This window comes from Calonectris borealis, chromosome 11 (genome assembly GCF_964195595.1).
Source record: "Calonectris borealis chromosome 11, bCalBor7.hap1.2, whole genome shotgun sequence".
Classification (NCBI taxonomy): Eukaryota; Metazoa; Chordata; class Aves; order Procellariiformes; family Procellariidae; genus Calonectris; species Calonectris borealis.
Genome location: NC_134322.1, coordinates 2,506,982 through 2,527,934, shown reverse-complemented (window position 1 = coordinate 2,527,934; position 20,953 = coordinate 2,506,982). Strand labels below are relative to the sequence as shown.

The following is a 20,953-nucleotide window of genomic DNA, read 5'->3' as shown; positions in this document are numbered from 1 at the left end:
TGAAATATGTCAGTCTGTGTCTCTATCACGGACGCCGACTGTTGCTTCAGTCTGATGGAGCTATGAGCAATCCATAAAACCAAATGCCTTTCGCCTTCTACTGGAGTGGTTGAAGCCGAGGGATGGATGATGAAATGTGTTTCTCTTTAATCTGCCTGGATTAGGTATGTTTCATTGCTCACTGGGAAGAAACTTCAACAGGATAAGTGATGTTAACAGCAACTAATCTGATGGTGCCAAAACAAGTTCCTACAGATCAGTCACATGAAGCTGGTGGAAGAGGCAAGGCCTTGCTCTGCGGGGAGCGAGGGGAGCGCCTTCCCAGTCTGTCAGCTGAAGGACTTGAACAGTATGTCCTGAAGGCCAAGGGCAAGTACAAATGGTCATGGTGAAGGCACTAGCCCTGATCCGTGGGCAAACAATGATTTCATTTAAGAACAGGGAAAAGAATAGAGGTGACCTACCACAGTGTCGGTTGGGGGGGTTAATGCCAAGGAGAGGCAGTTAGTACATCGAAGTAAAGCTGCCATGCTTTCTTGATGGTGGAGATACTAGAAGAAAGTGAAACCTGTAGTTATTTGGGGATTTGAGTGAAAGGTGTTTTAAAAATTACTGATTTTTAGGCTCAGATCTATTTTGTTTTATGGTTTGTGAGTGTTTGGAGTTGAACATTTGGCTTGCCCCATTTCTTGTTTCACCAAGATGTCTATTAATTTTATAAGTTTTGAAAAGGAAAAGGACTAAACCCCTCTGTTCTTTCAGAGATCCATACCAGAATGGCACGTGTACTCGGCGTTCAACCTTTTCTGTTGGTCTTACAACTGTGTGTTGTTTTTGCATGCATCCCATTCCAAAATTGGTGCTGGATTCTGGTTTTGGCTTCTCTAGCACAGATCCAGAGCAACTCCATTGGCTTCAGGTATCACTTGGAGCAGGATCTGGCACACAGTCTTCTTCCTTTTCTGTTTCCAGGAGCTCTGGTCCTGTCTGTAGGTTGGATGTTGTACTTGCCTTCATATAGTCTGAATATCATCTCACCCGCTACCAAAGTAGCTCTTAGCCTCTTCCTGTGATCCCTGTATGTTGCCTGCTGCTGGACACCCTTGGTCATATCAGAAGTGGCTTTAGCCTGAGAGTCTGATCCTGTGCCTGGAGTAAGATTTAAAGGTGAACAGGGCACAACTGTGCTTTCATCCACGTTGGCTGCTTGAATTGGACCTTAGACTCCCAAATAACTGAACTGTTTTTCTCTTTAACACCTAAAGCTTGTGTTCTGCAGAACCTGATGGGGCCAGCAGAGAAAATGTTGGTACCAAAGGACTGTCTCAGCCTCCTGCCGAGACTCCTGACTTCCAGCTCTGTGCCTTAACCACAGGGCCACCCCTTGTCCCCTTTGATATGACCATTTATTTGTAGACCAGAAGCAAGCTGATGAAAGCCACCAAACAGCATCCAACTTAGAGAAAGCATCTGCTGTGCATACAAACGCCCATTCAACCAAGCGCCAGGACGGGCAGACTGGACTGTTGTGTGAAACAGCTCCTCTGTGCCACCGCAGAGGTGGTGGCATTTCAGCGGTGGATAATCACTACATGTGCTTTGGAAGGCTCTCGGGGATGAAAAGGCTCTATGCAATTGTAGATTTTTTTTTCCCCTCTAAGGCCAGCATTTGGCTTGGACTATCCAAAGCAGTTAAGTTTATTAATAGTCTGTTTCTGGAGCCGAAGTGACTCCATAGAGAGGAGTTATTCCGTGCAAAACAAAACAGGAAAAGAAAACAATGTCCAACTCCTCCGTTCTGGAGGGACGCTCAGAAAGCAGCATTGTTCCACCTTCTCACGTGAAGCAGAGGAGACCTAAGACAGAGCAGCCATTGCAGGAGGAGAGCGATGTGGTTCAGCACAGAGACGCTCTGCGGCGGGAGGGACATAGAGAGAGCATTCAGGAATGAAATGTGACTGCGCTTTTGAAAATTAGTCTGTTCCTGGCCAAGTCACTGGCTTAAGCGTTCAGCAAGAGAATCAAAGGGGGAACTTCACAGGCAGCAGCACAGTCTCTTATTTGATGGGATCCAAGTGCTCGTACCCTCGGAAGGCAGCGGGATACGTGAATTCCCATCATCATTCGCGAGGTGTATGCCGGACGGTGAGACTCGCTCCATCTACAAAAGTGCGGTGCAGCTTTTAAGTGTCTCTTAAACCTGAGGTTTTGTGTGGCTCCTCTGTTTGGGAACCAGTTCACTCTTTTTTCAGCCCTCTACCATTGGTTTCCATCCTTAATCAGCACCGCTGGTTTCTCACCGTACACACAGCTAGCGGCCGGGTGCTGGCAGACACAGGGAGAAAGTGCATCAGGACAGCAGAGGAGATACAGAAGACCCAGGCGGAGACAACAGTCAAGGAACAGGCAGACAGACGGCTGTTCTTCCAGGGACTGTGAAGATTAAAGGAAGCCTCTCAGCTCAGGAGAGCCCAGGAGGATGATGTTGTTTCTTTTTGCAACTGATGTTGTGTTTTTTTGATTATGACTTCCAAGTCTTCTTCCCATCCTGGCTAATAAAGCTATGTGGGCTGAAAAGGACATGGAGAAAGTAGGTTTGCTCCAGCTCTCTGTAGTAAGCAACCTGGCGTTGTGAAACACTGGAGACAGTTGTTCATTAGAAAAATAAAGCATGGAACTTTTCCCATGGCAGGGAGCTCTCCCTAGAAATGTTCTTCATCATGAAAAACCCAACATCATCCGGCTCCTGCCTTTCCCCTCCTCTGACTAAATATAAAATATTCTTCACATGCCTTGTTCCACTGGGATTCTGCAGCGGTTTGAGCATTGCTGGCTTTTTTCACTGCCATATTTCAACATATGCCCCTTATGACAGACAGCAATGTGCCTTTCATCAGTTTTAGCTCTTGGGTTAATTTTGCCTACGGAGGAAGAATAAGCTGTAAACATCCCTCGGACAGGGGCGCTGAAGCCTGAGACGAGTTTGGGGAATTACAGGATTACAAAATGGCATGAATTTTAGTGACAGTGCAAGGTATCCACTTAATGACAACTTCAAGTTCCAGCAGTTCCAGTAAGGAAGTTTTATAACAACATTAAATCTGGGATAAAAATGGATTATTGGCAGTTGCAAAGTTTTGGGGAAAAGGTTTGTTCTAGTTCTGAATAAAACAAATGGTTTACAATTTTTCTGGGAAATGAGGATTTGAACAAAAATGTTGGTTTGGTTGAATGCATGATTGGATTTGCTCTCAAAACTTTGTAGCATTTTAAAAATAGAATGAAATGTCATTTACAAATTGAGATTATTTCAATTCAAAGTGTCAAAACGCTTCATTTTGAAATGCTTTGAATTTTCTTCTAATAGAAATTCAGCATCCATACTATAAGGAAGTGACCAACCTTGGGCTGGTGCACGTCTGAGACAGCTAATTTTGGATCTTTAACTTAAAATCACTCATCTGGGTGGAGGAGCGTGTGACCCATCACCAGCGACGTCTGAGGGAGGGCGAGCTGGTGCTGGGCACCAGGTAGGCTGCAAGGCAAATTAACTCATTATACCACAGGCTCGTCAGCTTATTTTGCTCCCTTTGAACACCACAAAATTCCTACTTGTTAGTCACTATTTATACAGTTGCACACAGATTCTTTCTTAAGCATTCACATATTTTATGAAGCTAGAAAAGACTTTTAAGATGCAAAAACCCTGATGTTTTTAATGAGTTTAACAATAAACAGGCAGAGACTAAAGCGTGCATAGTCCTCGGGTCAAACCCGCACCGAATTTCCACTGGCCTCAGCACAGAGTAGCTTCAAGCCCGCGCTTTCACTTCCAAATCACGCTGTGCTGGTGAAAACAGAGTTTTCACTGATGCTTCACACATAAATGAAGAATTTTGGAGTACTGGGGGTCACTCAGAGCTTGCTAATGGCTCATCGGCATGTGCTGGACACTGCTTTGGTTTATTTTATGCAGAGGAACTCTTTTGTTTGATGTGTCCTGCTGGCGTCCAGTGCAGCGCGGTGCAGAACTGGCAGCAGAAAAGTTTCTTCACATGCCTTTACATTTAACCGAGGCAGCTTAATTGTTACTCAATGAAAGCACAAATCTGCAGCAGAGGCATCACACCCACTCCAGGGAGAGGAGCTCAGATTAAAGAGCTGGCAGGGAAAGACCCTTATGCAAGGGCAGAAAGATCATTCAGAAATATTCATAAAACACAAGATGAATCTTTAAATATTTATTAAAAACAAAGTTTGAATGTTAATTCCCCCTCACACATCACCCGTGAAAGAGATTCTGGAGATGAGGAAATGAAACCACAAAGCCAGTAAATGATTTGCCCGAGGCCTCAGCCGTAAATCAGGCTCTGAACTTGAAATCAGCTCTTCCTGCTCCCTCCATCGCCTCTCCTGACTCCGTCACCTCTCCGCGATAAGGCGAAGGGCCGTGCTTATGCCCGCGTTCCCCGAGTGCCGCCCGGGAGTGATGTTCATCGAGGTTTCAGACCTGGGTTCTGCAGCGAGAGATGAACCCTGCAGCACCAGGGAGCGGCCGTGATCTCATTACTTCTCCCAAATGTTATCATGCCGAGATGAAACGACTCGCCTTCTCCAGCTTGTGAGTGTTTTCATGGCCTTATCAATGAAAACACACCTGAATTTAGTTTGGTAGGCTATTCTCTGTAATTAGTGGAAAAAAATGGCTGGTGTTGGCAGGTTTGTGCCGAAAAAGAGTTTTTAAGTCTCTTTTTAGAGTCTTTCTGATTTTGCCCAACTGTTTTGTGATTTCTAACTTGGGTGGCCCAAGTCCTACATGTGCAACCATGGGGCCACCAATGGACCAGGAGCCCCAGTCCTCCTCCCGGAGACAAACCCAACTATCTCGATTCCCTTTTGCAAGTTGGTGGAGCCTCAGCTCTGGCCCCGGTGAGCACACATGAGCAGCCGGGCTCCCCAAAACCACCTGGGCACTGGGGCTGGGTCATCATCCCCGCGCCGAGCTGTGCCGCACAGCGCAGATGTGCCTGCGGAGCCTCGCACCAGATACGCTTCCTCCCGTGGGACTCTCAAGATAACTAGCTTGTGTATTAAAAGTTGTTTACCCCATGCTTAAAGCAGGATGCTTTCCTTATCTGCAAGCAGAGTAAATTCCCCCCAGTGCCGCCGCGCCGTCATTCCTGGCCCGCTCCCGACTCCTGAGCTGGCTCAGCGCTGGCGGTGGCTCTGCGTTATCTCCCGTCTGCAGCGCAGACAGACCCTGCCCGGAGCAGCCTCCGGGCGCTGCAATACCAAGACCAATGTCTTCAAAGACTGAAAATTACTCTGTAGTTTGAATCTTTAACAACACATGGAAAAATCTACAGGAACTGGCCTGTATCATGTCTCCGAATGGCTTCATAAATATAACACTGAGGAATTTGGATACTCTCGTGTGCGTCCGTGATGGATGTTTGTATTCTAAGAAATGCATTTTCTGCCTTTCCCTATATCTCCAAAGCAGCTCAAATCCACTGTGCAGCATTTTTTCCAGTCCCTTCCTTGCCTTCAACCCCTGTCTCATGTCACCGGCGATTGCACCCGCACCAGAGGACAGGATTTAGCCCCTGTCACTGATTCCCGAGCCAGCAGGCTCCGGTGGCTCCTCCTGGGCCACCGCTATTGTTGTCAAACCCCCCTTCCCATCTGCCTGAGATGCAGAAGCCACATGTAGAACGTTCAGATACAAAAAAGCTCGATGGAATGTATTTATCTGAAAACAATAGTGTGTCTGGATGGAAAATCAGTGTTTTACACCAATCATGTGGTTGTTATTAATGTTTTCCAAAACACCCAGAGGTACCTTATGTGTTAAGTAAGAGCGGCCTGTACTATTTTGCCTGAAAAGCAAAATGTGCATCTCTGCACCTAAAACTGCTCTTGTATTTCAGCCCTGTGTGGATGCCCAGATGGCTGCCAGAGGAATTTCCCGTTCCCCCAAATCTGCAGTCACGGGGCTTGATTTCAGCCCAAGATGCTGCAGCAAATATTTATGGTTGCGTTTCAACGCTTCTTTTCCATTCCCTTCCTTAAAGCAGGGGAGCGTCCTGGAAGCGCGGCTCGAGCCTGAACGGCGGCCCTTGCAGCCCTGCTCTGCTTTCTGCTGCCCTGCGCGGGCTGAGATGCCACCCCCGGAGCCGGGCGCAGCCGTGCCGAGGGCAGTGCCGGTGAGTGCCGCGGCAGTGCCGGGCGTGCGCCCATGGGGACGATGCTCGCAGGCAGCACAGGGCAGTACCGCGGGCTCCAGCCGGGTTTTACACCCCGTGCTTTAACCAGGCAAAGGAGCGAACCCAGCGGAGAGCTGCCACAGGGAGGAATTGTTTAAAGCGGCTCCGGCAGCGAAGGCCGAGCTGGAGGGTTCATTTCCTCGGCTGCTGCAGCCCCAGAAACCCAAGATCCACTGATAGCCATTGAGCAAGGATTTCCATTTTTGGTGCGAGCTCAGACTTAAAATAGACAGTCTTGAGCGAGGAAGAAACTCTGTTGACAGAACATAGGGAACATTCCTCCAGTGTACTTTTGCAAAGGACTATCTCTGTCTTTAATCTCCGCGCCGTTTCCTGCAGGTCTCCCGGGCCCAGCTTCCCTCTCATTGTTAGTGGCGCTTTTGGAAATGACCTCAGGCGGTTTGCAGTGACTGGCGACCCACGGTCAGAATGACTAACCCAGTCTGTCTCCATCCCTTGGACATGTCCCATTGACTAAATAAATGACAGGCACTGACATGTGAATAGAAACAAAAACAGCCTGACAAGTGAAATCTTAACTCTTTGGAGCAAAGAAACGTCTGGACGCGTGTTCAGCCTGCCAGCGGAGCAGAGGGCAAGCGCTGCAAACCGTCCCGTCGATGGCAAAAATACAGCAAGCCTCCCCGAGCTGCTCAGGACACATGCAGATTGGGTAGACGAACACCTCTGATATTATTTTTAATTGTTTAAAATTGTTTTCTGAAGCTTTTTATCTCTGCACATCTTTAATTAAAAGTGCGGCTGTGTGTTTATAGGGTCATTTGTGTGTCTGGGTTCAGCATGAATAATTCCACTGAACGTTACAAGCAAGGGTTAACGACGAGAGTGCCTGTCGCAGGATAATATAGGCGGCCCTATATTATACCCGTAACAGCAGCTCTATAACTTGCCATAGCTGAGCTTATAGGTGCTTCCCGCCGTTCCAGGTCCCACCTACTGCACATAAACACCCGTTGGACAGGTGATCCTGGTTCCCCAAGCCTGTATGGAGCCTGCCGAAATCAGCTCCGGGGGGGGGTAAGGGGGGATGTAGGCTGAAGGGGGATGGATGTATTTATGCCTCTCCTAGAGGCCACCGGCGCTGGGTGCTGTCGGACTTCAAGGACTGAATTCCTCATCTGAGTCCCCGCTAAGGCATTTTGCCAAGCTCCCTCCAGCCCCCGCCCCAGCTGAGCGACACCAGAGTTTGAGAACATGCCACGCCATCCCAGCGTGATATATTTTTTTAGGGCCCAGACTAGCTGCCTTTGAAATCTAACAATAGTTTTACCAATAAGAATAGAATTAGTGTTAATAAGCTACATTTGTGGATTTTTTTGGTTGGAAAAGTAGGAAAGTATTCTCTTCAATATAATCAAAATATATTTTAAATGCTGTAATTACAATAATTAATAATGCTGCTTAGCAGTTATTAGCACTCAGTGCATTGTTAGGATGTCTGCATTAGCTAAGGTTTAATAATGAGGTTCATATAAATCCAAAAGAAGAAAATAATGATATGGGGAGTGGTTGTAGTGCTGTGGTCTGATGGCTTCTTGCTTTAATGTAAGTAACAAATAATTCCCTCTGGCTCTCAGCATTTGTGGATACGGCCATAAAAAAGGAGGGGAAAAAAAAAAAGGAGGAAACCTCAGCTAATAAAAATGCCACCCTTGCTTTACGACTGAGAGAAACGTTTGTTGTTTGCCTAATGACGATATTAATAACTTGTGTTGGGGTGGCTGATGTCATTCTCTCGTCCTGTGCATTTAACATTTGCATCAAGAGTACGGGGACCGTGGGCCCACGTCTGGCAGCGTGCTGGTCCTCGGTGCGTGGCACTGGCGATCCGGTGGGTTGTTGTCACAAAGACTGACCGGTGTCACAGCGAGGGGCCGCGGGAGCAGAGGTGGCAGCGGTCCTCAGTTGGCAGGTGTTGGCAGGTCTTGCAGCTGAGACAGGAAAATGATGTCCTAAACTGGCTTTGGGGATTATTTTTTTTAACGCAACACAATTTATTATCTTTCCTCCCAAATGACTCTTGTCCTTAGGTGTTGTGGACCAACTGCTGTCCCCTACCACAGGGCTGGATGGAGCTCAAGGAAGAGAGGACTGGTCCCATGGAAAGTGGGACAAGAATTGCTGGGACTCGGTTCCTGTGGCTCAGCTGAGCTCTTCGGCACATGCACTCCTCCTCTCTCCCTCTCTCTCGTTGCTTTTTTTGTCTCGGTTCACCACATCTGATCACTGTGTGTTAATCATTGTTCACTCACTAGCCGAGTAAGAGGAGGCTGAGAGCTAAAAATCACTCACCTTATATAAAATTTGTTCTCTGTCAGATATTGTCACCAGGTATCTGCTCCAGTCAGTGCTCCATCCTCTCGTTCTCATCCCAAATTATGCCGGGATGAGAACGGGCCATGGGAAGCCTTCTGCTGTTTCCAGACAGCCAGACAGTTTTGCATCCCTGTGCCAGGCCGGCTGTAGCGCGGGCTGGACTTTGGGTAGAGTGGGTAAGAGCCAGCGTGCAGGGTCAGGCTGTGCGGTCAGGCATGGTCCCAGGTAATCGCCTGCGTAAGAAGGTAAATAAATGGTCAGATTTTGGCTGGGACTCGTCCACTGAAGGTGATAGGAGCTACGCCAGTTTACACCCTCCGAGGGCTTGGCTGCTAGGGACGGCTGGCACCAAAATACCAGTGAAAGGGCTTAGTGTCATAAATGCATGCAGAACTATGGAAAAACCCAGTCGTGGCTCCGAAAGGAGATAAGGGGTCTCCAGAGGAGACCTGCACCTCCAGGGCTGCCTGACTCGGTTGGTGTTTCATCCAGGCACAAACCGACGGGTCTGTGCCCACGTGTGGCCGTGCTGGGACGGCTGGACGGCTGCCCGGCGGGGAGACGTGCTGCTGGCACCCAAGGTGCCTTAGGGAAGAAGCTGCTGCTTCTGATCATCTCGCAACAGCCTGAGATGTTGGAGCCAGCAGTTTCCTGGGCAGAGACGGCTTCTCAGCACAGTTTAAGGTACAGTAGGACCGACCTCGCGGGGTGCCTGCTCAGAGAGGGGTTTTCTCATTCCATGGTGTGGCAATGGGACGGAGAAGATCCCCTGGAGACCAACTGGCTTCCAACCGCCATCTCCTTTCTCAGCAAAGCCTGCTCCGCGTGCTGGGTGTCTAAGAAGCAACTGTGCTACTGCTGGGTCAAACTGTATACTTCTGTGTCCTGGTGTATATTTAGGGATGATTTGCTCTCAGTAACACCCAGCAGTGCCAATGACTTTAGGGTCAGCTCCTTTCCTCCCTAATCCTGCTTTCTATTTTCACATACTTCTGCATGAGCAAGCCCTGGAGATCCTGCAGCCAGTTGCCAGCAGAGATACTCAAAATCAGTTTCAACACAAAAAGAGACGTAGTTTTGGTACTTTAGCAATGATAGCCTCCGGCTACCTTTGGTCCAGGCTCAAAACAGAGAAGACAATATTCTCTTTTTCCCATAATGATTTTCATATCCCCATTTTGAGGTTGCAAGAAATTTGGGGAAGCATCAGACCAGTGCATGCTGGTCCCACAGACGTGTCCCGGGACCAGCTTTTGAAGCCTGCCTTTTTTTTTTTGCCCTTGCTGCATTCAGCCTCTCCAGCCAATGACTCAGTCACTATTTCTATTCTCTTCCCACTTCTGTTCCTGCTTCTCTAAAGTTTTGGTCAGTGGCAGCAGCTTTTGCTAATGTCTTGTGGCTGCTTTTCTCTGAGTTATTATTGGAGATGCCTACGAAATAACAATGCTGCTCTTTAAGACGCTACTGCACCACTGCAGAAAATATTTACCAAAGATGTGGTAAGCAGCTCTTTACTGGAGTGACTGGCGTCTGCTCTGAAGCGGACCAGACGCCAGTCACTTCAGCAAAGAGCTGCTGCAACAGAACAAATTGCCCAGGGCAGCAGATCTTGGGAAGGGAGAAAAGCCAGCAGCCCAGTCTGTCTGTCTTTGTGTTTTCTAAGGGAGAAAAATTATCTTTTTATAAGCCTGCCCTAGTTGGCTCTGACCGGCTCTTCCCAGAAAATACCATCGTAAATAGAAGAGCAAACTATTGCATAAACGGACAGGTTGCCATTTATATCTGACCTTTCTCAGATCTACTTTGATGTCTTCGTCAACCTATGCTTCTTTCTCGTCCAGCCCCACCATGTTTTTAGCTCCTGCTTCTAGGAGAGCATCACTGGACACAGCAAACCTCAATTAAAATCCATTTTTGACATACACATATACTCCCTCTGCTCTCTGGACCAGCTCCAAATAGAATAATCCTTTTTTTAATCCTGTCCTTCCAGGGAACTTCTAGTTTTGTGTTTGCAAATTGTATGTGTAAATATGGATAGGGGTAGATTTTTTTTTTTTTAGAAGGCACTGGGCTTGGCATATTACGCAGTTTGATCAGCGTGGTGGCAGCATGCAGCGCTGGACTGTTTTTCTTACTCAGATAGACCCTTTCCAGCTCAAAAATGACAATTCACCAAAGCCAAGCCAAAAAAAAGTAAAGGGCAGTTTCAGAACTGGGTGTTATCTGCCTGGAAAAGGCTCCAGAAAGGCAGACTGTCTCCACAGGCTGCTGAATAAATGCTGATAAAAAGGACAAACTCCTGTGTGTTTGTTATGGGTGGTGTGGTTTTTAGATGTATCCTCTGGTGGACGCGGGCGGTTGTAATTCCCTCCCTGTTGGAACAGAGCATCTGTTTTATGTGATGTTGCTTGACGCCTGTAGCCAGCCCAGGACAGGAGTTTAATGGCTAGCCCTGCTGTTCCGCCTGCAGCTGGGGAAGTAAAGAATGAGGCTGAGGTAGATGCTAGGAGTTTCTGTGGGCCTAGAAATCCCCAAACTGCTCTCCTGCAGACGGATGGCTGGGCTCAGCACGTCCATCTCTCTCTTGCTGGAGTCTCGGAGGCTGCACCATCCTTGGACTGGCTGACTGTGACTTCTCCTTCCCATCCACTTCTCTGTCCTGCACTGGTCCCTCCTCATGTGAGTCCTGGAAGCCGATCGCTGTGCTGACACTGCTGCGAGATCCATTGGAGGGTGGTCGCTCATAATTGACCACGAGGTAGGATGTCCTCCTGGATAAAGCACTAGATTAAGGCTCAGGAGTTAATGTCTTCATGCTCTCCACCCACATGCCTCATTTTATTACATCATCAGTTCAAAAGGACATAGAAAATTGCTGTCAATGGCAACAGGAAAGACACTGAAAGGTTTGATAGCAGGTAGATCTTCCCCCGGATCAGCAGCTTCATTCCAGAGCACAGAGGAATAATGATGCCTGTTGTTCACTTCTGTGCTGCATTGGTGGTCAGGAGATCCACGTCCTGCAGCTGTGGATCAATGAATCTGTAAAGCAGAGGTAGGGCCACAAGATCCTGTTGCTTTGAGGAATTTTAGCTTTGCTTTCCAACCCCAAGAAGTCCTCAGAAACCCATGTTCAGAGGAGCGTGGCCTAACCCCCTCCATCTTCTCTACAGCACTCGTTGGGTGCGTACAGCAGTTTAGCAACTTCTGCCCTCGGTCATCCTGGACAGAAGTGCAGGATCAGAGCAGTTTTGGGGCATGACAGCTGGAGAACCTCCTCAGAAGACCTCAATGTCCCCATGGGCCATCTGGCCTCTCCTAGATGCTGACACCAGGGGCCAAACTGGAACTATCAGCTCTGTTTCAGTGAGCATCCGACCAACAAAACTAACTTGTAGCTACTGGCAAGCCCATTGAAACCTGGGAGTGGTGTCCCTTGGCTGATACCAACCTCCTGAGCGAGCAGCAGTTCTCAGCAGTTGTTGGTCTGAATCCAGTGCACTCAGCTGGGGAAAAATGGAAAAGAAAGGAACAGTTTTGGGCAAGGGCTCCCCGGCTGGTGAGCGCACGTGGCTGCTCGCAGGTGCTCTGCGAGCAGTGGAGACCCAGGGCAGCTCCTGTGTCCCGGCACAGTCCTCTTCAGGTGGAGAAGGTTTCCAGTCCTGGACTTCCACATGAGCTCTGTTCCCTTCTTTAGCACAAACACTCCCCGTTACCTTGGGCAAATCACTTTTCCCTGGACCAGCAAAGGTAATTAGATGTCTGCATCCCACCAGACTCCATGGGAGCTGGGCACCGACCTGCCTCTGAGGGCCCTTCCCACTGCAAGCCCTCCGGATGAATACAAGGGGACGTTAACAGCAATTCCTTGCCTCCCCAGAGTGTTGTAAGAAAAAGTACGGTGTAGGTAAATTAACGGTGCCTGGATGGGATCAAGAAGGAGAGCGTGAGGAGGTGGTACGGTGAAACTCTGGAGGTTTGAGAGTTGGGTTTGATTAGGCAGCGGGAACTGGCTGATAAAGCAGATCTCGTCCAACTTTGGATTCTGCCCCGCTGGCCAGAGGACGGGCTCGCGCGGGAGACGACGGCGCACATTGCTGGTGCGGCCCGCACTCAGGAAATGTATTGGCTGCTGGAGGAGGAATAAAAGTTATTGACATGAAATTTGCTGAACCTCAGAAGAAGTTTGGCTTGGGTTCGGTTCAAGTCCAACGGCTTCTCCTTTTTCCCTGGCTGGTTTGCGCCTGCCAGTCGGACCTGCCACAAGCCTGAGACGCAGCCACGCGCAGGCGGCCAGCGGAAAGCCGGATGGGCTGCCGGCAGCACGCACTCGCCGACCGCCTTCCCCATAACGCCGGTGAAGGGAAGCCCCGGCACGCCTTGTGGAGCTCTTCATCCTTTTCAATGTATGGACAGCTCTGCTTCGCTGAGGTTACGCTGGGTTTTATGACGGTGTCTGCCTGAGCCTGCTCGGAGAGAAGTGGTCTCCTCGGCCGGGATTTTCAGCACCATTGGGAAAGACGGGAGAAGATGCTCCTCCTTCTTCATGTTTCACCGTGTGCCCTACGACTGATACAAGAGCCATTGGAAAAATTGCATTTTAGCCTAGGAGAAACAGCAGATGCAAATGGTTTGGACATTGTAAGAGGACTGTGTTCATTGCTGTGATATTTGCTGCTATTTCTCCTCCATGGATTGGATCCCGTGGGAAAGCTGCGCCCCGCAGCTCTTTCTGCTTCAGCATCCTTCACCTTCACTGAGGCTGGCAGCGAGTGACTTCAGGCTGCGAAGCCACCGCCGGTCCAGCCCAGCCACCTTCTCCCTGGCAGCGAGACGCACCTTCTGTGATACTCCCCAAAATTTCTCTTTTCACTTCACACTGCCTGGAATATATAATAATGCAACTTCGTAGCAAGGATACATCTTTAGTTGTTCTATATTTTTCAAATGGAGAAAGTGTGTGAATATTTGTCTCTGGCTGAATGTGAGATGACACCTCAAGGCAGCGGGACTAAACAAGGTCCCTCTGGCCATGTTCGGGAAGAGGGGCAGCTTGAGAGAGATGGAAATACAGCTTTTGTTAAGGGGAAAAAACCACCTTTCTCTGCTGTGGAGGCTGGCATTAGGTTTGGATGAAGGCAGCCTTTCTGTCATACAAAACCTGAGACAGCAGTGCTTCCCTTGGATTGCAGCAATGGGATGCTTGAGTTTGTTTTCCTACAAAATGAAAGCAGCAGCACAGGGGACAATCCTGTACTCATGGCACTGGCCTGACTTGTGGTTCAATCCCTGTTTGTCCTGACCCAAACCAGGGAACTGAACCTAATACCCCGTATCTCAGATGGGTGCTCTCATCTCCAGTGTTAAAGTCGGACTCTTTCTCCCTGAATAACTGCTTAATTATTTGCACAAAATGGTCCAGCTCCACCCAGAAGAGATTTAAAGAAATGGGGCTGCAATCACCTGTAGAGCTGGGTCTTCTCCTGGGATGCAAGAGGCCATGTCCCTGCTCCAAGCAGGGGGCCTCTCCTGGGGTGGGGACCACCATGGATGGGTGCCATCACCGCACCACAGGTGAGGACCTGTTGGGAGATGATTTTACCTCTGTGGGTTTGACTAGAAAGTCGGACTTGAGCCCAGGCAACCTTTCCAAGCAGCTCTTCGTGGAAACTGGTAGTTTGCTACCAAAAAAAAAAAAAAAAAAGTTTTGGTTTTGCCAAACTGACATTTTCTGACACAAGAAAACATGTTGTCAAAAAACTTCCCAACCACTCTGCTGGGAATGTGCTCTTTGCCATCAGTCCCCAAGGCTGGAGTGCTGGGGTGTTGAAATGTTACTACAGCCCTGGAAACTGTGAGTCAGCTTGTCCCCACCCACAGCAGATACTCGTGGGAAGGGCCTTGAAAAGCCTGGAAACTCAGCAGCTCTTGCCTTGTGGAGTTTCCATTAACCCATTAACATTAATTTCAGGTCGGGCGAAATGCAGTATTTGGTGAATTTCTATCGGATTTTGTCCCTTTTTTCCCCTGTCCCCTTCCTGATTCTGATAAATTTTGGAGGGTATTTAATTTCAACTCATCCCTATGCAGTTTGGCTGCCATGGCCCCGGTTCAGCCCCGGTTCACCCCCTGAGCCCCGTGGGACAGGCTGGACCTGGGCAGCAAATGCAGCACCCGCCGCGGTGCCACCAGATCCGGTGGGGATTTGGATGGGGTCCCTGGGTGGCGAAACTTTCATCCCACTTGGAGGTAAAGGTGCCACAGTGCAAACTTTGCTGGTGCAAACCCTCCCGGCTGTATCACCGTGCTAGGATATAAATGCATCGACTTGGGCGTCTCTGGCAGGGAGGAGGGTCGTGCAGGGATGTCCCAGCTTCACCGGGAGAAGACGAGCGGCTGCTCTGCTCCCCGTGGGGATGCAGGCAAAAGCCGCGTGGGTGCCTGCCATGCCTGCCAGCAGCTGGGCAGCCTGTCTGCCCACCCCGCTGCATTGTCACACACATCGGGGTTGCCTCCAGCGGGTCGGGGTCTGGGTGCGATGCTGCCGTGCGCATGCAGGCTCTGTGTGCAAGCCCTGCTGCAGTGGGACGTGCAAACCCACTTTCGGGGTGCGAGGTCGGCAGGACGCGAGCTGTGCTTCCCGCAGGCGAATCCACCGCGCTCAAGCTAAGCCCCGTTTCACGGGCACACGACTCAGAGCAGTCTGTGCAAACCACTGACCTCCGGCTGCCTCGGAGCCATCTGCAATCTGCATTTATTGCCAACTGGAAAAGACGCGAAGGTGGCACATCCCAGGTCTTAACTCGGCGTACGGTGATGTGAAACAACCCGTGCATTCCCCTGATGCGTGCCCTCACGTATGTCCCAGGAGCGGTGGCAAAGGGCGGCTACAACTCGAGCCCGGAGGAGCCGGGATGGGCTTTGCCGTGGCTGCAGCGCGCCCGGGACGGGGGCACGCGCCGAGGCGTGGGGTGAGATCACATCCGCTGCATGAAGGGTTTCAAGATGCCGAGGTCTGGGAGCATGGAGCCCAGCAATTGTGAAATTCTCCATAAAGGAAAATTCTTCAAACTTTTTTTTTTTTTAACTTTGGATTTATCAAAATGCCTTGTTCTGATTTTAGCTTTTTCCATTTTGAAGATGGTCCAAAGTCCTATCACAGTGTGTTACCGCACAGAATATAACATTTGCAAGAGTAAAATGAAAAGTCGGTTTGAACTGGAAAATCACGGCAATGTCATTAAAACAAAGGAAACGGGACATTCTGCTGTTGTCAAAAGTTTTTTTCTCTGGTTCCTTTCAAAATCAGCTTCCAGCAAAACCAGCCTCATTTTATGAGGCATTTTAGTTTTTGGCAGAGCCCCTCGCTCTGGCGCAGCAGTTTTGTCGTGGTTTCTCTGGCCGGGCTCATACGCTCTGTGCCCCCATTCCCAGGGGATGAAACGGGGGTGCGTGTGTCCCCCAGCCTTCACTGCCCCTCGGCATCCAGGCAACGAGGTCCCCGTCTCAACCCCATTTTCAAGACATTAAAATAATCTACAAATTGAGCTGTTAAAACAGTATTTAAAAGGCAGTTACTCCTTTTGTGTTTTAACCTCTGCATCCTTCTCTTTGACCGGAAACGTACAAAATACTAGAGATAAAAAAAAGCAGAAAATGATGCGATTATTTTTCCTTGCTGAAACCCCGGAGCGCGGGGGTCCGTGCCTGCGGGTTTGGGCTCTGCTGATGCCTTCGACTGTGCTGGCGTGGGCGCAATGGCAGCGCTGGCCCTTCTCCCCCCATCCCGGCTCCAGTTTGGCTTTGGGAAGAGGTTGGTGCCGGTGCTCCCGGCCACCCACGGTCCTCCTGGGCCCAAGAGGATTTGGCTTTATATAGTACCTGGGAGATCCGTGTCAGATAAGGTTGGCAGGCTTTCAAAAGCTTCTCTCCAGCTTTTGTGCCAAGACCTATAGGATGTGTTCCAGAGCATCTCCCAGGAATGTTTGTTATTATGACAGGCAAAAAAAAAAAGAGGGGGGGAAAAAGGCAGTGAAAGAGCACATTGCTGTTAATTACTAGAAATCCTTTAATAACCAACATTACTATAAATTATATGTGCATTATGACAAGTACAATTGAGCGCTCTGTTTTTCTTGCCCACGTTAGAGCATGGAACAATGTACTCTTGTTGCAAGAGCTGAAATGGATGTTCTCTGGGTGAAATCAGGACTTCTCCATCACATACCTGTGCCCGCAGAGATGGTCGGCCGCCCCGGGTCCCGTGAAAGCTCCATTGTTCTTCGTGCCATATTGCTCGCACCATGATTATATAGTGTTGGATAAGCAGTAATACGTTGCTTGCTGAAATAATAACCTATCCTCAGTTTAAACAGTGCTATATTTAAGATTTATATATATTTAAATGTTGGTAATTGCACATTTGTGACATATTCTAATTTGGATGACAGTTTGTAAATATGATATTGGAAAGAAAAGCATCAGCTGCATTTAGGGAGGTAAATCTTGGGGTCATGCAGGACAGGTCGATTGATGTGGATTTTAAATAAGCGTTGGAACCTCTCTTGAGCAGCCTGGGGATGGGCAGGGATCCTGCCTGGGTCCAAGATCCAGGAAATCCTGATTTCTGCTTCCAGGTCTGAAGCTGAATCCTTTTTGCAGCCCTTCTGTGCCTTTTAACTTGTCTTTATTCCCTAACGCGAAAAAAGGCTAATAGCGTTTTCCTACCCAGTGGGATGTTGGCTGGCTTTTGTAAATAGCTCTAAACCGAGCTATAGGTGTAAAATGTCGCTGCTCTGCAGGTCGGTGAGAGCGTTGGGTTTTAGCATGGCCACCCTGGGACATTATTTCCACGCAAAGTGAGTCAATACCCAGATAACATCATCTGTTTTTACTCCCAGTTTGGTTTCTACGCAGGGAGGGAGCCGATCGGAGGAGGTCAGCGCTGCTCGGGACCATCAATCCCCCGTCCGCAGCAGTTAGGAAACCCAATGGCAGAGGCAGCAGGTCCCTTACAGGATTTATATGATTTTTTACATTGCATTTTTAACAAGGCAAACCACACATTTCCTAAAATCCACCCAAAAAGGGCAGGGGAAAAGGAGCTTTGCCCCTGGTCCTACAGGTCAGTAGGGGCAGAAGTAACCCCAAAGTCAAAAGATCTATTTATATGTTATAATTACGTTGGTGCAAACCTCAGCGGCACACACGTATTGATTTTAAATGGGAGTATTTTGGAATCCCTTATGTTAAGCTGATACATGCAAATTAAGTTTGCCATAAAAAAAATTGTACTAACTTAACCGAGTGTATTTAAATCTTGTTCTTAGGTGTATTAGTGCAGGTTTGGGGAAATGCGGACATAAGGCTTCGGTTACGGCAAGACCTACCCAGAGATGCCCAGAGAAAAACCATGAACGTCCAGGTTGCCCACAATTTGTTGGTTGAGATACTTTTATTGTTTTGTTTGGTTTTTTTTTTCCCCTAGCTGGTCAACTACTGGGAAATAAATTGCCAAGATTTATTTTTACTCATTAGTAAAGTTCCCCAGTGGGTTGTCAGGCTGATCCTCCGGACAAACCTAGGAGCAGGTTCCCACGGATTCACACGAAGCCGCTGTCCACGGGCGCAGGGACAGTCCCCTCGCGGGTGCGGGTGAGCAGAGCCCCCCGCGGGGAGCGGGGCCGGCTGCAGGAGCCGCTTCTGCCGCAGCGTGTCCCTGCCACGGGCAGTGGCCGATGTGTCCGTGGAACCTCCACGCGGGGGAGTGGGGCCGCTGCGGCGTCAGCAGAAGAATCGCCGTTTTAGGGGGTTTTATTGATTTTTGAGTATTTTTTGGGGCGGGGGAGGGTCCCATCACCACCCGCCGTTCCCCACCGGCAGCCTCCCTCCGCCGCCGCCGGCAATCTCACCCGGCCGCGTGGGGCGCGACGCGGCGCCGTGCCTCCCCCACGGGGCCGCTGCTCCCCCCCCCGCTGGCGGCGGCCACGCCGCGGCGCTGCCGGCGCCCGCCCGCCTCCCCCGCGGGGCCGCGGCCGGGGCACGCCGCCCCCCGCCGGCGGCCGCTCCCCGCCGCCCTGGGCCCCCGCGGCGGCGGCGGGCGCAGGGACCCGGCGCGGCGCGGCCCGCGGCGCCCGCGGAATGTCTTTCATTCACGGGCACGCCGCGCCGCGCGAGGAGGGGGAGGGGGGCGGTGCCGGCGAGGCGTCCGGGCCAATGGGCGGTGGCGAGGCCTGGCGTCACGCGGCGGCGGGCCAATGGGCGCGCGCCGGGCCTGAACTTTTGCCACGGCGGACAAGTTGATACATCGCGGGGGTGTGTCCCGCCGCGGCGGCTCCGGCGGGGGGGAGCGGCCTTAACCCCTGCGCCGCCGCCGCGCCGCCCTGACCTACTTTCCCCCGGGCGGCCGCGGCGGGGCGGGCCGCCCCCCCCCCCGCCCTTTCCCGGTCCCCGCGGGGGGCAGGCTGCCGCCGCCCGCCCGCGGGGCGGGGGAGGGGGGGAAGGCGCCTCCCCGGAGCGGCGGGGAGGGCGGGGGCTCCCCCCGTTGGCGAGGGGGGCAGCGGGGCGCGTGTCCCTTTAAGAGTTCGGAAACTTGAGCCGGTGTTTGCGCAACGCTCGGTGCCGCGCGGAGCCGCCAAAGTGTCTAGACTGGCACATGATGGGCGGCAGCCAATCGCGCCGCCGCTCGCGAGGGGCCCTGCGTGCGCGCCCCAGCCACACAAAAGCCAGCGAGGGCGGGCGGGCGCGAGCGAGCGCGGAGGCGGCGGCGGCCCCGGCAGCCGCGCGCAGGGGAGCGCGGGGACCCGCCGGCCGCGGGAGCGGACCCGCTGCGCGCCCGACCGCGGGACCTGCGGCCGCGCCTCTGGGATACGTACAACTCACGTGCTGACACCGGCCTTCGCTCTGGGTTCTGCTGCTGGCTCTTCGCTCTTTTGATTCTTTAATTTTTTTTTGCCTGTTTTTTTAATTTTTTTTTTTTTTTTTTTTTTTTTACTATTTTTGGCCGAAGGGAAGCGGTACCTCCGAGCGCGGACCCGGCGCCAGTTCCCCGCCGGGCGGCACCCCCGCGCCGGGGCACTCCACCCCCCCCTCCCCGCCCCGTTGTATGCTGGAGCCGCCGAGGGGCGGCTGCCCCGGGCTCTCCCCGGCCCCGTCCCGCGCCCCCGCCGGCCGCCCCCGCCGCTCCCCGCCTGGCCGCGCGTTGGCAGCCGATGTAGGGCACGGCGCGGCGCGCCCGAGCCCCAGCGCCGCCACGGGAGCGGCCCCGCACCGCCGCGGGCGTCGGCGCAGCCCCCGCGGCGCCGTCTATGCCCGCGCCGCGCTCCCTCCCCGCCGCCTCCCCCCATGGTGCGGCCCCGCCGCGGGCCGTCGGCGATTCGCTGGGCAGGGCCGCGGGGAAACGAACCGCCGCGCCGGGTGCTGCGGGCAGCCTGAGATGAGATAGAGCCGGCGGCGGAGCGAGGAGCCCCGCGGAGGAGGGGGGGGGTAGCGGCGGAGAGCGACGCGACCCCCGGCCGCCCGCGTGTCGTATGTTCAGGTCCAAACGCTCAGGGCTGGTGCGGCGACTTTGGAGGAGCCGCGTCATTCCGGACAGGGACGGCGGAGATGGGAGCGCCAGGAGCGGCCACGACCTCGGAGCCACCGGTAGCTGCAAGATCCCGGAGAAAAACCCTTCGGCGGAGATCCGCGCGGTAGCGCGCAGCCTGCTGCGGGAGGCGGAGGAGCGGCGCGGCGGGGCGGCGGGCGAGGCGGCGCCCCGCGGGGACCCCATGGCGGAGCGGAGCGGGGCCCGGCTCCGCGCCCCGCCGCGGCGGGAGGGCGCCGAGGGGGCGAGCCCGTGGCGGGCGCAGGAGAGCGACGGCCGGACGGTGACCTGCTGCCTCTTCAAGGAGCGGGAGCCGGGCGGCCCCCAGCCCCCCGCCGCCGCCGCCCCCTCCAGCCCCGATGGCGCGACCGACGGCGGCTCCCCGGAGCGGCGGGGCCGGGAGGCGCGGTCGCGGCTGCTGCTGCTGGAGCAGGAGCTGAAGGCCGTCACCTACTCGCTGCTGAAGCGGCTGAAGGAGCGCTCGCTGGACAGCCTGCTGGAGGCGGTGGAGTCCCGCGGGGGCATGCCCAGCGGCTGCGTGCTGGTGGCCCGCACCGAGGTGCGCCTGGGGGGCCAGGCGGCGCCCCCCCACCTGCTCCTGGGCAAACTTTTCCGCTGGCCCGACCTGCAGCACCCCGCCGAGCTGAAGCCTCTCTGCGAGTGCCAGAGCTTCGGCGTGGCCGACGGACCCACCGTCTGCTGCAACCCCTACCACTTCAGCCGCCTCTGTGGGCCAGGTGAGGAGCGGGGGGGGGATCGGGGG

At 52.4% G+C, this 20,953-nt stretch overlaps 1 protein-coding gene across 1 annotated transcript in view; it reads left to right on the top strand.

Moving 5' to 3' along the window:
- The first annotated feature begins 19,104 nt into the window (after window positions 1-19,104).
- The window catches only part of SMAD6 (SMAD family member 6), a 44,444-nt gene continuing 42,595 nt past the window's right edge, over window positions 19,105-20,953 (top strand). The window contains exon 1 of the mRNA XM_075159725.1: window positions 19,105-20,927. Within this exon, the coding sequence (XP_075015826.1) occupies window positions 20,135-20,927 (793 nt within the window). The 5' untranslated portion in view covers window positions 19,105-20,134. The remainder of the gene's footprint in view (window positions 20,928-20,953) is intronic.